General features: G+C 49.0%; 1 protein-coding gene across 2 annotated transcripts in view; it reads left to right on the plus strand.

Moving 5' to 3' along the window:
• Positions 1-15,442, plus strand: part of LOC116972541 (1-phosphatidylinositol 4,5-bisphosphate phosphodiesterase gamma-1-like) — a 127,882-nt gene that overhangs the window by 62,964 nt on the left and 49,476 nt on the right. For both annotated transcript variants that reach the window (XM_033020365.1, XM_033020366.1), the window contains exons 16-19: positions 2,300-2,487; positions 3,997-4,197; positions 5,720-5,839; positions 10,786-10,969. In XM_033020365.1, the coding sequence (XP_032876256.1) occupies positions 2,300-2,487; positions 3,997-4,197; positions 5,720-5,839; positions 10,786-10,969 (693 nt within the window). The remainder of the gene's footprint in view (positions 1-2,299; positions 2,488-3,996; positions 4,198-5,719; positions 5,840-10,785; positions 10,970-15,442) is intronic.

The following is a 15,442-nucleotide window of genomic DNA, read 5'->3' on the forward strand; positions in this document are numbered from 1 at the left end:
CCACCTGCCTGCGTTTGGTCCATATCCCTCCAAACCTGTCCTATCCATGTACCTGTCTAACTGTTTCTTAAACGTTAGGATAGTCCCAGCTTCAACTACTTCCTCTGGCAGCTTGTTCCATACATCCACCAACCTCAGTGTGAAAAAATTACCCCTCAGATTCCTATTAAATCGTTTCCCCTTCACCTTAAAAGTTGTGCCTGGTTCCTGTCACGAGTAACCGGAACTAAAGATGTATTTAATAGTCACGTGTACTGAAAACAGAACACTGGCATGTTTACAGGAGTACAACCGGCCTGTAAACACAATATTCATGGATTACACAATTAGACAATAGACAATAGACAGTAGGTGCCGGAGTAGGCCATTCGACCCTTCGAGCCAGCACCGCCATTCAATGTGATCATGGCTGATCATCCACAATCAGTACCCCGTTCCTGCCTTCTCCCCATATCCCCTGACTCCATTATCTTTAAGAGCCCTATCCAGCTCTGTCTTGAAAGTATCCAGAGAACCGGCCTCCACCGCCCTCTGAGGCAGAGAATTCCACAGATTCACAATTCCCTGTGTGAAAAGGTTTTTACTTGTCTCCGTTCTAAATAGCTTACCTCTTATTCTAAAACTGTGGCCCCTGGTTCTGGATTCCCCCAACATCGGGAACATGTTTCCTGCCTCTAGCGTGTCCAAATTCTTAATAATTTCATGTGTTTCAATAAGATACCCTCTCATCCTTTTAAACTCCAGAGTGTACAAGCCCAGCCGCTCCATTCTCTCATCATATGACAGTCCCACCATCCCGGGAATTAACCTTGTAAACCTTCACTGCACTCCCTCAATAGCAAGAATGTCCTTCCTCAAATTAGGGGACCAAAACTGCACACCAGACTCCAGGTGTGGTCTCACCAGGGCCCTGTACAACTGCAGAAGGACCTCTTTGCTCCTATACGCAACTCCTCTTGTTATAAAGGCCAACATGCCATTCGCTTTCTTCACTGCCTGCTGTACCTGCATGCTTACTTTCATTGACTGATGAACAAGGACCCCAGATCTCGTTGTACTTCCCCTTTTCCCAACTTGAAGCTATTTAGATAGTAATCTGCCTCCCTGTTCTTGCTACCAAAGTGGATAACCTCATATTTATCCACATTAAACTGCATCTGCCCACTCACCCAACCTGTCCAAGTCACCCTGCATCCTCATAGCATCCTCCTCACAGTTCACACTGCCACCCAGCTTTGTGTCATCTGCAAATTTGCTAAAATTACTTTGAATCCCTTAATCCAAATCATTGATGTATATTGTAAATAGCTGCGGTCCCAGCACCGAGCCTTGCGGTACCCCACTAGTCACTGCCTGCCATTCTGAAAGGGACCCGTTAATCCCTACTCTTTGGTTCCTGTCTGCCAACCACTTCTCTATCCACGTCAGCACCCTACCCCCAATACCATGTGCCTTAATTTTGCCCACTAATCTCCTATGTGGGACCTTATCAAATGCTTTCTGAAAGTCCAGGTACACGACATCCACTGGCTCTCCCTTGTCCATTTTCCTAGTTACATCCTCAAAAAATTCCAGAAGATTAGTCAAGCATGATTTCCCCTTCATAAATCCATGCTGAATCGGACCGATCCTGTTGCCACTATGAATGTGCTGCAATTTCATCTTTTATAATTGACTCCAGCATCTTCCCCACCACCAATGTCAGGCTAACTGGTCTATAATTCCCTGTTTTCTCCCTCCTTTCTTAAAAAGTGGGATAACATTAGCTACCCTCCAATCCACAGGCATCCTCGATTTCCTGAGCCACTTCCTTAAGTACCCTGGGATGTTGCAGTTTTCAGGGTCTTGTACCTTCTTCCCAATGACAGTGTGGCCAGGGTGGTGTGGGTCTCTGATGATGCTCCTGCCTTTCTGAGGCAGCGACTCCTGTGGATCTCTTTGATTATGGGGAGGTACTCAATGGTGGGGAGTGTGGTGTGTGTGGGACTGGGCTACATCTACAATGGTGGGGAGTGTGGTGTGTGTGGGACTGGGCTACATCTACAATGGTGGGGAGTGTGGTGTGTGTGTGGGACTGGGCTACATCTACAATGGTGGGGAGTGTGGTGTGTGTGTGGGACTGGGCTACATGTACAATGGTGGGGAGTGTGGTGTGTGTGGGACTGGGCTACATCTACAATGGTGGGGAGTGTGGTGTGTGTGGGACTGGGCTACATCTACAATGGTGGGGAGTGTGGTGTGTGTGTGGGACTGGGCTACATCTGCGATACAATCTGACGATCTGCTTTCTCGTGGGCAGGAATTCAACAACAACGATTTGCACTTCAATGAGAAGTGGTTCCATGGAAAGTTGGGCGGAGGAAGAGACGGGCGTCAGATAGCAGAGAAGCTGCTGCATGAGTATTGCACGGAGACAGGCGGGAAAGACGGAACGTTCTTGGTGCGGGAGAGCGAGACGTTCGTGGGTGACTACACCCTGTCCTTCTGGTAAGCAGCATCTCGCTACACCGTTAAACTAAACTACACACAGAGTGCTTCATGTCCCAGTCAATGGTCAATGGTTTAGTCATTCTCACGTGGACATGGATAGCACAGGTTTGGAGGGATATGGAGCAGGTGGGACTAGTGTAGCTGGGATACGTTGGTGGGTGTGGACGTTGGGCCAAAGGGCCTGTTTCCATGCTGTGTCACTCTGTGACTCTACACCAGGTACATGTTTGCATACAGATCAGCAAGACTAACCCCGTACAAAAACACAATCCCCCAGTTAATATTGGAGATGTGAACTTCACTCACTACAACAGCCCTGTGGTCCATGGGGAGGCTCTTCCCAGCTCTTAGCATAAGGTCTTCAGTGATAGTAGCAGAATTAGGCCATTCGGCCCATCAGGTCTACTCCGTCATTCAATCATGGCTGATCTATCTCTCCCTCCTAACCCCATTCTCCTGCCTTCTCCCCGTAACTTCTGACACCTGTATTGATCAACTGTTATCAGGCAACTGAACCATCCTACCACAGCTGGAGAGCGGTCCTGAACTACTATCGACCTCATTGGTGACCCTCGGACTATCCTTGATCGGACTTTGCTGGCTTCACCTTGCACTAAACGTTATTCCCTTATCATGTATCTGTCCACTGTAAACGGCTCGATTGTAATCATGTATTGTCTTTCCGCTGACTGGTTAGCACGCAACAGAAGCTTTTCACTGTACCTCGGTACACGTGACAATAAACTACACTCAAACTCAAACTCCATATGTGTCTCTCTGCCCCTTGTTTCCACAATCTATTTCTGAGAGGGATCTGTCGTTAGGATTGACTTTCTCAACATTAATGAGTTGAGGCTGGGACTATCCCAACGTTTAAGAAACAGTTAGACAGGTACATGGATAGTTCAGGTTTGGAGGGATATGGACCAAACGTAGGCAGGTGGGACTAGTGTAGATGGGACATGTTGGCTGGTGTGGACAAGTTGGGCCGAAGGGCCTGTTTCCATGCTGTATCACTCTGTGACTGTGACTTTGTGTCTCTGTGTCTCTGTGACTCTGTGTCTCTGTGACTCTGTGACTCTGTGTCTCTGTGACTGTGTGTCTCTGTTTCTCTGTGTCTCTGTGACTCTGTGACTCTGTGTCTCAGTGTCTCTGTGACTCTGACTCTGTGTCTCTGTGACTCTGTGTCTCTGTGTCTCTGTGACTCTGACTCTGTGTCTCTGTGACTCTGTGACTGTGTGTCTCTGTGTCTCTGTGTCTCTGTGACTCTGTGACTGTGTCTCTGTGTCTCTGTGTCTGTGTGACTCTGTGACTGTGTCTCTGTGACTGTGTCTCTGTGACTCTGTGACTCTGTGTCTGTGTGACTGTGACTCTGTGTCTCTGTGACTCTGTGTCTCTGTGACTCTGTGACCTCTACCCAGCGTGTGTGAGCTGCAGAGACGGGTTGCTATGTCTGCCCAGTGTGAAGGATTGATGGTGACGTTCCCTCCTCTCCCACACACACAGGAGAACAGGCCGTGTTCAACATTGCCGCATCCACTCGCGACAGGAAGCGGGCACCACCAAGTTCTACCTGACGGACAACCTGGTCTTCGACAGCCTCTACACGCTGATCAGCCACTACCGTGAAGTCCCGCTGCGTTGCAACGAGTTTGAGATGAGACTGACCGACCCGGTACCTCAGCCCAATGCACACGAGACCAAAGAGTGAGTGTCGTCTACACCTGATGCTCCTCACACTGAGTAATGTTCAAGTGTGGAGGAGCCTGGTGTGTGTGATGGACTGGGCTACATCTACAATGGTGGGGAGTGTGGTGTGTGATGGACTGGGCTACATCTACAATGGTGGGGAGTGTGGTGTGTGTGGGACTGGGCTACATCTACAATGGTGGGGAGTGTGGTGTGTGTGGGACTGGGCTACATCTACAATGGTGGGGAGTGTGGTGTGTGTGGGACTGGGCTACATCTACAATGGTGGGGAGTGTGGTGTGTGTGGGACTGGGCTACATCTACAATGGTGGGGAGTGTGGTGTGTGTGGGACTGGGCTACATCTACAGTGGTGGGGAGTGTGGTGTGTGGGGGACTGGGCTACATCTACAATGGTGGGGAGTGTGGTGTGTGTGGGACTGGGCTACATCTACAATGGTGGGGAGTGTGGTGTGTGTGGGACTGGGCTACATCTACAATGGTGGGGAGTGTGGTGTGTGTGGGACTGGGCTACATCTACAATGGTGGGGAGTGTGGTGTGTGTGGGACTGGGCTACATCTACAATGGTGGGGAGTGTGGTGTGTGTGATGGACTGGGCTACATCTACAATGGTGGGGAGTGTGGTGTGTGTGGGACTGGGCTACATCTACAATGGTGGGGAGTGTGGTGTGTGTGTGATGGACTGGGCTACATCTACAATGGTGGGGGAGTGTGGTGTGTGTGGGACTGGGCTACATCTACAATGGTGGGGAGTGTGGTGTGTGTGGGACTGGGCTACATCTACAACTCTAAAATCCCGAGCTGGGAACATGAAATATCCTCACAGCTGCTGCCTCTGAGAAACGGAGATCTCTGGGTTGTAATGAACACGACAGGTTTAGAGGGACAGGGGCCAATTGCGGGCAGGTGGGACTAGTGTAGATGGCGCATGTTGGTCGGCATGGGCATGTTGGGCCGAAGGGCCTGTTTCCACACTGTAAGACTCTACAGCCCTGACAGGGTTGGCAGATGCTCAGTCCAATGAAGTGGAAAGTCTCAGCGCTCAGGGAGTGAGAATGAGACATTTGGTGATTGGGAAGAGAATGCTGGGTCTATGGAAGAACAAGGAATAGGTGACGTTTCAGGTGGGTCCCTTCTTCAGTGAGAGTCAGGGGAAAGTGAAATGAGAGATATAGAACAAATGGACAGGACTTTCATCTGTCCCATGTCTTTAGTCTCCCTCTCTCCTGTCTCTCAGTCTGAAGAAGGGTCTCCATCCGAAACATCACCCATTCCTTTCCCTCAGAGACGCTGCCTGACCTGCTGAGTTACTCCAGCACTCTGTGAAACGTCACCTATCCATGTTCTCCACAGATGCTGCCTGACCCGCTGAGTTACTCCAGCACTCTGTGAAACGTCACCTATCCATGTTCTCCACAGATGCTGCCTGACCCGCTGAGTTACTCCAGCACTCTGTCTGTCTGCGATGTAAACCTGTATCTGCGGTTACTAACACGCCTAATGACATGTTGTCCCACCAGGTGGTATCACGCTAACCTCACGCGGCTCCAGGCAGAACACATGTTGATGCGTGTGCCACGGGATGGGGCGTTCCTGGTGCGCATGAGGAACGAGGCCAACTCCTACGCCATCTCCTTCCGGTGAGTGACCAACATCAGTCGGCGGTGCTGGGTCGAAGGGCCGAATGGTCTACTCCTGCACCTATAGTCTATTGTCAGTCACACCCTCACATCGACTCAACAAGCCTTCGCCCCAGCGGCATGAATATTGACTGCTCTAACTTCAAGTAACCCTTACTTTCCCTCTCTCCCCAGCACTCCCCATTCCCAGTTCTCCCACCAGTCTGACTGTCCCCCCGATTACATTCTATCTCTGTCAGCTTCCTTGTCACTTTCTCCTAGCTAACAATGATCTAGGCTACATTTTCTCACAATGATCTAGGCTACTGAGTCCGCACCGACCAGCGATCCCGCACACTAACACAATCCTACACACACTAGGGACAATTTACATTTACACCAAGCCAATTAACCTACAAACCTGCACGTCTTTGGAGTGTGGGAGGGAACCGAAGATCACAGAGAAAACCCACGCAGGTCACGGGGAGAAGGTACAAACTCTGTACAGACAGCACCCGTAGTCAGGATAGAACCCGGAGCTCCGGTGCTGTGAGGCAGCGCCCTTTATCCCACACTCCTTGCCACCGGGTGTTGGGGCTGGAGCTGGTGAACTTGGTTCAGGTGGACCTCATTGCTGGGCTGTTCACTCTGTGGGCTGTGACCATCGCCTTGGGCTGGACCTTCACAAAGGTTGTCTACCTCCACCACTGGCCAAGGTTCCCCCACTAGTCACACCAGTGCAGTGGATAAAGATGTTAGTCCAAGCATGACTAATGGTCTGTGGAATTTTCTGCCACAGAGAGCGGTGGAGGCCGGTTCTCTGGATACTTTCAAGAGAGAGCTAGATAGGGTTCTTAAAGATAGCGGATTCAGGGGATATGGGGAGAAGGCAGGAACGGGGTACTGATTGTGGATGATCAGCCATGATCACATTGAATGGCGATGCTGGCTCGAAGGGCCGAATGGCCTACTCCTGCACCTATTGTCTATTGTCTGGATAGAGTGGATGTGTTGAGGATAATAATAATAATAATACATTTTATTTAATGGGCGCCTTTCAGACATCTCAAGGACACCTTACATGGATTAATAGGAATAAAAACATATAATCAGAATAAAATAAGTAATAAAGACATCACAGAGACACAAATTAAAAACAGAATTCAATCCAAAAACAGAAAATCAAAAACACAGTGTGAAAAGAGAGCAGCGGCAGCCAAAGCGCGCCAGCGTCCACTCTCCCCTCACGGCAGCCATCTTGGACACAGACCTACAGGATTACATTAGACAAAAAAAAAAAATATCATCCCCCCACAGTGGGTAGCACTGTGGGGGAAGGCACAATGTCCAGTCCCCAACCCCAAGTTCACCCAAAGTCAGGCCTATTGAGGCCACCGCAATTGCCTCTACGGAGGCCCGATGTCCCTGGCCGTTCTCACCGGGTGGTCTTGCCCCGGTGTCGGGAGAGTCCTCTCAGCGGCTGGGCCACCTGGAACGGCCGCTTCCTGGTTGGATCCCGCAGCTGCCGAAGCCGACAAGGCCGCGCCGGTTTGGAGCTCCCAGGCTCCCGATGATAAAGTCGGCGCCGCCTCTCCGCAGCCCGCCGCTCCGCTCCACAGACCCGCAGCCCGGAGTTGTTGCTCTCGGCGGTCCAGCTCACCAGAGCTCCAGCGCGTCGCTCCAGCGCGGCGACCCAGGCAAGGCATCGCCCGCTCCACTCCGCTCCGCGATAGCGCTCCAGCGCTGTGCCGCCACCGAGGCCGAGGTGCTGGGCGGTCCCCGCCAGGAAACGGCGCTCCAAGCCCGCAGGTAGGCCACGAGGACGGGTCGACGGGCAGCCCGGAGAAAAAGCTGCCTCACCGACCAGGTAGAGACCTAGATATATAGTTTACACCTACCCCCCACATTAAAAAGTCAATATCCCCTACAAACAAAAAACAGGACTCACTAAAAACTATTAAAAAAACGAATTAAAACGGACGGCTGCTGGCTAGCAGCCGTTCACCAAGATGGCTCCTCCTCCTGATGTTTCCACTAGTGGGAGAGTCTAGGTCTAGAGGTCACAGCCTCCGAATTAAAGGATGTTCCTTTAGGATGGAGATGAGGAGATGAGGAATCTGTGGAATTATTTGCTACATACGGCTGTGGATATTTTTAAGGCAGAGATAGATAGATTCTTGATTAGTACGGGTGTCAGGGGTTATGGGGAGAAGGCAGGAGAATGGGGTTGAGAGGCAAAGATAGATCAGCCATGATTGAATGTCGGAGTGGACTTGATGGGCTGAATGGCCTAATTCTGGTCCTATCCCTTATAAACATGTGCAGGAGGGAACTGCAGATGCTGGTTTACACCGAAGATAGACACAAAATGCTGGAGTAACTCAGCGGGTCAGGCAGCATCTTTGGCGAGAAAGAATGGGTGATGATTCGGGTCGAATCTTCTTCAGACTGAGAGTCAGGGAGAGGGAGACAATAGACAATAGGTGCAGGAGTAGGCCATTCGGCCCTTCGAGCCAGCACCGCCATTCAATGTGATCATGGCTGATCATCCACAATCAGTACCCCGTTCCTGCCTTCTCCCCATATCCCCTGACTCCGCTATCTTTAAGAGCCCTATCTAGCTCTCTCTTGAAAGTATCCAGAGAACCGTCCTCCACTGCCCTCTGAGGCAGAGAATTCCACAGACTCACAACTCTCTGTGTGAAAAAGTGTTTCCTCGTCTCCGTTCTAAATGGCTTACTCCTCATTCTTAAACTGTGGCCCCTGGTTCTGGGCTCCCCCAACATCGGGAACATGTTTCCTGCCTCTGGCGTGTCCAAACCCTTAACAATCTTATATGTTTCATTAAGAAACCCTCTCATCCTTCTAAACTCCAGTGAATACAAGCCCAGCCGCTCCATTCTCTCAACATATGACATTCCCGCCATCCCGGAAATTAACCTGGTGAACCTACGCTGCACTCCCTCAATAGCAAGAATGTCCTTCCTCAAATTTGGAGACCAAAACTGCACACAATAGAGACATAGAGATATGTAAGGATAAGGTGTGAAAAGGACAGATCAAAGTGGACAAATTTCAAGGAAAATGTAGACTAGATCATTGTTAGCTGGGAGAAAGTGACAAGGAAGCTGTATCAACACTGTATCTCTAAACTAAACTAAAACACCCATCATCCTGAGCGGAACCTTCATAGAAATCATTCCCATCTACCTTATACCTTAATGCCAGTGTTTACTTTAAGTCCTTGGCCTACAGAGTCTACGATCACTCACCCGCTCACACTAGTTTAGTTTAGTTTACTTTAGAGATACAGTATTATTCCAAGTTACATAAATCATTAGACTATTTATAGACTTTAGAGATGCAGCACGGAAACAGGCCCTTCAGCCCATCGAGTCCACACCGACCAGCGATCCCCACACACTGACACTATCCCACACACACACACACACACACACACACACACACTAGGGGCAATTTACAATTTTACAGAAGCCAATTAACCTGTAAACCTGCACGTCTCTGGAGTGTGGGATGAAACCGGAGCACCCGGAGAAAACCCACGCAGTTCACGGGGAGAATGTACAAACTCCGTACAGACAGCACCCGTAGTGCTGGGTGGAACCCGGGTCTCTGGTGCTATGAGGCAGCAACTCTACCACTGTGCCACACTCTATTTCCATTGAGTTGTGAGATCTTTAGAGAATGTGGTTCTCTTGACATGAGCCAGTATAATGCCAATAGCAGGCAGTACAGTTTCACTTTAGTTTATTGTCACGTGTACCGAGGTACAGTTAAAAGTTTTTGCTGCGTGCTAACCAGTCAGCAGAAAGACAATACATGATCCCTGGTCAATTCGTCCCTTCCCACCCACACCACCCCCTCGCCGGGCACTTTCCTTTGCAACCGCAAGAATTGCTACACTTGTCGCTTTACCTCCTCCTTTGACTCCATCCAAGGACCCAAGCAGTCTTTCCAGGTGAGGCAGGGGTTCACCTGCACCTCCTCCAACCTCATCTATTGCATCCACTGCTCTAGGTGTCAGCTGCTCTACATCGGTGAGACCAAGCGTCGGCTTGGCGATCGCTTCGCCCAACACCACCGCTCAGTTCGCAATAACCAACCTGATCTCCCGGTGGCTCAGCACTTCAACTCCCCCTCCCATTCCGAATCCGACCTTTCTGTCTTGGGCCTCCTCCATGGCCAGAGTGAGGACCACCGTAAATTGGAGGAGCAGCACCTCATATTCCGCTTGGGCAGTTTACACCCCAGCGGTATGAACATTGACTTCTCCAATTTCAGGTAGTCCCTGCTTTCTCCCTCCTTCCCCTCCCCTTCCCAGCTCTCCCACAGCCCACTGTCTCCGCCCCTTCCTTTCTTTTTCCCGCACCCCCCCCCCCGCCCCACATCAGTCTGAAGAAGGGTCTCGACACGAAACGTCACCTATTTCCTTCGCTCCATAGATGCTGCTGCACCCGCTGAGTTTCTCCAGCATTTTTGTCTACCTTCGATTTTCCAGCATCTGCAGTTCCTTCCTACACATGATTACAATCGATCCATCCACAGTGTACAGATACACAATAGGGGAATAATGTTTAGTGCAAGGTAAAGCCAGCAAAGTCCGATCAAGGATAGTCCAAGGGTCACCAATGAGGTAGATAGTAGTTCAGGACTGCTCTCTGGTTGTGGTACGATGGTTCAGTTGCCTGATAACAGCTGGGAAGAAACTGTCCCTGAATCTGGAGGTGTGTGTTTTCACACTTCTATCATAGATAAAGTAAGAAATGTTTCTGTAGGAGTAGAGGTTTAATAGCGCGGAGCGATTGTAATGTGTGAATGTGGATCTGCTTCTGTGGCCGGCTCACAACTAGTTGCCTGGGTGGGGATCCGTCTTGGCCTTGCGGTTGGTCAGTGTGTGAATGATGAGAGTTTGTTGGGGTGATGTCCACCTTGTGTGTGATCTCCAGGGCAGAGGGCAAGATCAAACACTGCCGTATCCAGCAGGAGGGTCGCCTCTTCATGCTGGGCAGCTCGGCCGAGTTTGAGAGCCTGGTCGACCTGGTCAACTACTACGAGAAGCACTCGCTGTATCGCAAGATGAAGCTCCGCTACCCCATCAACGAGGAGACGCTGGAGAAGATGGGGACCACGGTAAGTGGGCATGAGATCGGCGCTCCTACACTCTCTCTCTACCCTTGCAATACCATACCAACGTTGCCAGGACTAGAGGCTGTGAGCTATAGGGAGAGGTTGAGTAGGCTGGGTCTCTATTCCATGGAGCGCAGGAGGATGAGGGGAGATCTTATAGACATATACAAAATCATCAGAGCAATAGATCGTGTAGATGCACAGAGTCTCTTGCCCAGAGTAGGGGAATCGAGGACCAGAGGACATAGGTTCAAGGTGAAGGGGAAAATATTTAATAGGAACCTGAGGGGTAACTTTTTCACACAAAGGGTGGTGGGTGTACGGAACGATCTGCCAGAGGAGGTAGTTGAGGCTGGGACTATCCCATCGTTTAAGAAACAGTTTGACAGGTACATGGATAGGACAGGCCCTGTCCCCAGGGCCAGATAGGCTGCATCCCAGAGTACTTAAGGAAGTAGCTCCAGAAATAGTGGATGCATTAGTAATAATCTTTCAAAACTCTTTAGATTCTGGAGTAGTTCCTGAGGATTGGCGGGTAGCAAACGTAACCCCACTTTTTAAGAAGGGAGGGAGAGAGAAAACGGGGAATTACAGACCAGTTAGTCTAACATCGGTAGTGGGGAAACTGCTAGTCAGTTATTAAAGATGTGATAGCAGCACATTTGGAAAGTGGTGAAATCATTGGACAAAGTCAGCATGGATTTACGAAAGGTAAATCATGTCTGACGAATCTTATAGAATTTTTTGAGGATGTAACTAGTAGCGTAGATAGGGGAGAACCAGTGGATGTGTTGTATCTGGACTTCCAGAAGGCTTTCGACAAGGTCCCACATAAGAGATTAGTATACAAACTTAAAACACACGGCATTGGGGGTTCAGTATTGATGTGGATAGAGAACTGGCTGGCAAACAGGAAGCAAAGAGTAGGAGTAAACGGGTCTTTTTCACAATGGCGGGCAGTGACTAGTGGGGTACCGCAAGGCTCAGTGCTGGGACCCCAGCTATTTACGATATATATTAATGATCTGGATGAGGGAATTGAAGGCAATATCTCCAAGTTTGCGGATGAGACGAAGCTGGGGGGCAGTGTTAGCTGTGAGGAGGATGCTAGGAGACTGCAAGGTGACTTGGATAGGCTGGGTGAGTGGGCAAATGCATGGCAGATGCAGTATAATGTGGATAAATGTGAGGTTATCCATTTTGGTGGCAAAAACAGGAAAGCAGACTATTATCTAAATGGTGGCCGATTAGGAAAAGGGGAGATGCAGCGAGACCTGGGTGTCATGGTACACCAGTCATTGAAAGTAGGCATGCAGGTGCAGCAGGCAGTGAAGAAAGCGAATGGTATGTTAGCATTCATAGCAAAAGGATTTGAGTATAGGAGCAGGGAGGTTCTACTGCAGTTGTACAGGGTCTTGGTGAGACCACACCTGGAGTATTGCGTACAGGTTTGGTCTCCAAATCTGAGGAAGGACATTATTGCCATAGAGGGAGTGCAGAGAAGGTTCACCAGACTGATTCCTGGGATGTCAGGACTGTCTTATGAAGAAAAACTGGAAAGACTTGGTTTATACTCTCTAGAATTTAGGAGATTGAGAGGGGATCTTATAGAAACTTACAAAACTCTTAAGGGGTTGGACAGGCTAGATGCAGGAAGATTGTTCCCGATGTTGGGGAAGTCCAGGACAAGGGGTCACAGCTTAAGGATAAGGGGGAAATGCTTTAAAACCGAGATGAGAAAAACTTTTTTCACACAGAGAGTGGTAAATCTCTGGAACTCTCTGCCACAGAGGGTAGTTGAGGCCAGTTCATTGGCTATATTTAAGAGGGAGTTAGATGTGGCCCTTGTGGCTAAGGGGATCAGAGGGTATGGAGAGAAGGCAGGTATGGGATACTGAGTTGGATGATCAGCCATGATCATATTGAATGGCGGTGCAGGCTCGAAGGGCCGAATGGCCTACTCCTGCACCTAATTTCTATGTTTCTATGTTTCTATGTTTGGAGGGATATGGACCAAGCGCAGGCAAATAGGACTAGTGAAGCTGGGACATTGTTGGCCGGTGTGGGCGAGTTGGGCCGAAGGGCCTGTTTCCACGCTGTATCACCCTATGACTAATAGAATAAAGGGGGGACCTCATTGAAACGTACAGAATTTGGGCACCATATCTGAGGAAGGATGTGCCGGCTCTGGAGAGGGTCCAGAGGAGGTTTACAAGAATGATCCCAGGAATGAGTGGGTTAACATATGATGAGCGTTTGACGGCACTGGGCCTGTACTCACTGGAGTTTAGAAGAATGAGGGGGGACCTCATTGAAACATACAGAATAGTGAAAGGCTTGGATAGAGTGGATGTGGAGAGGATGTTTCCACTAGTGGGAGAGTCTATGACTACAAGTCACAGCCTCAGAATTAATGGACTTTCTTTTAGGAAGGAGATGAGGAGAAATTTCTTAGTCACAGGGTGGTGAATCTGTGGAAATCTTTGTCACAGATGGCTGTGGAGGAGAGTCAGTGGATATTTTTAACATAGAAACATAGAAAGTAGGTGCGAGAGTAGACCACCAGGTCCGTCGAGCCCGCACTGCCATTCGCTCATGGCTGAACACTAAACAGACACACTTACCCACAAACAGTAGACACAAGACACAGAACACAAGACACTACCCTCCCCTTTATACCGCTATCACCCCTCTCCACCCCAAGAACCTCGTGATCTCCTGGGGGAGGCAAAAAACCGGATAAAAACCCAGGTCCAATTCGGGAAAAAAATCCGGGAAATTCCTCTCCGACCCCAATCCAGGCGATCGACACTTGTCCAGGAGATCACTCAGGTCTTACTATACTAACCATACCTAGGTCCATATCCCTGCCCTCTCCCCGTAGCCCCTTATCCCCTTGGCAGCTAAAAAACCATCTATTTTAGTCTTTAATATATTTAAAGTTTCTGCTTCCACTGCTCCCTGGGGCAGTGAATTCCATAAATTAACCACCCTCTGGGTGAAGAAGTTCTTCCTCATCTCAGTTTTAAAAGAGCCCCCCCTTATTCTGCAACTATGTCCTCTAGTTCTAGTTTCCCCGATCATTGGGAACATCCTCGGTGCATCCACCCGATCAAGGCCCCTCACGATCTTATATGTTTCAATGAGATCGCCTCTCATTCTTCTAAACTCCAAAGAGTAGAGTTCCAGCCTACTTAACCTTTCCTCATATGTCAATCCCCTCATTGCAGGAATTAATCTTGTAAACCTTCGCTGCACTGCCTCCAGGGCTAGTACATCCTTTCTTAAGTATGGACCCCAGAACTGTACACAGTATTCCAAATGTGGTCTCACTAATACTGTGTACAGCTGCAGCAAGACCTCCGTGTTTTTATACTCAATCCCCCTAGCAATAAAGGCCAAAACTCCATTGGCCTTCCTGATTGCTTGCTGCACCTGCATACTAACTTTTAGTGATTCATGTACTAATACCCCTAGATCCCTTTGCGTTGCATTACAACGCAGCTCCTCCTCATTTAGAAAATAACTTGCCCTATCATTTTTTTTCCCAAAGTGAATGACTTCACATTTATTAGTATTAAATTTCATCTGCCAAGTTGTTGCCCACTCACCTAGCTTATCTATATCCTTTTGCAGACTCTTCCTATCCTCCTCATCCCCTACTTTTCCTCCCATTTTTGTATCGTCCGCAAATTTTGATATATTACACTTGGTTCCCTCCTCCAAATCATTTATATAAATTGTGAACAACTGGGGTCCCAGCACCGACCCTTGCGGAACCCCGCTAGTTACCGGTTGCCATCCCGAGTATGAACCATTTATCCCCACTCTCTGCTTCCTATTTGTTAGCCAATCCTCTACCCATGCTAATATATTACCCCCAATCCCATAATTTTTAATTTTTAGCAATAGTCTCTTATGTGGCACCTTGTCAAAAGCCTTTTGGAAGTCCAAGTATACCACATCCACCGGTTCCCCTTTATCCACCCGGGTTGTTACTTCCTCAAAGAATTCGAGCAGATTCGTTAAACAGGACTTCCCCTTCACAAAACCATGCTGGTTCTGTCCGATGAAGTCATGTTTATCCAAGTGCCCCGTTAGTGTTTCTTTAATAATTGTCTCTAACATTTTACCCACCACCGATGTTACACTAACCGGTCTATAGTTACCCGCCTTCTGTTTACTTCCTTTTTTAAATATAGGTGTTACATTGGCCATTTTCCAATCCACTGGGACCGTTCCTGCCTCCAGGGAGTTTTGGAAAATTATCACCAATGCATCCACAATCCCCACCGCTATCTCCCTCAAGACCCTTGGATGTAATCCATCAGGCCCAGGGGATTTATCCTCCTTCAGTCTCATTAATTTCCCTAATACCACCTCCTTGGTGATCTTAATAGTATTTAGCTCCTCCATTCCTACCGCCCCCTGTTTATCCAGCGTTGGAATATTTTTTGTGTCTTCTATGGTGAAGAC

Source organism: Amblyraja radiata, chromosome 4, assembly GCF_010909765.2.
Source record: "Amblyraja radiata isolate CabotCenter1 chromosome 4, sAmbRad1.1.pri, whole genome shotgun sequence".
Lineage (NCBI taxonomy): Eukaryota > Metazoa > Chordata > Chondrichthyes > Rajiformes > Rajidae > Amblyraja > Amblyraja radiata.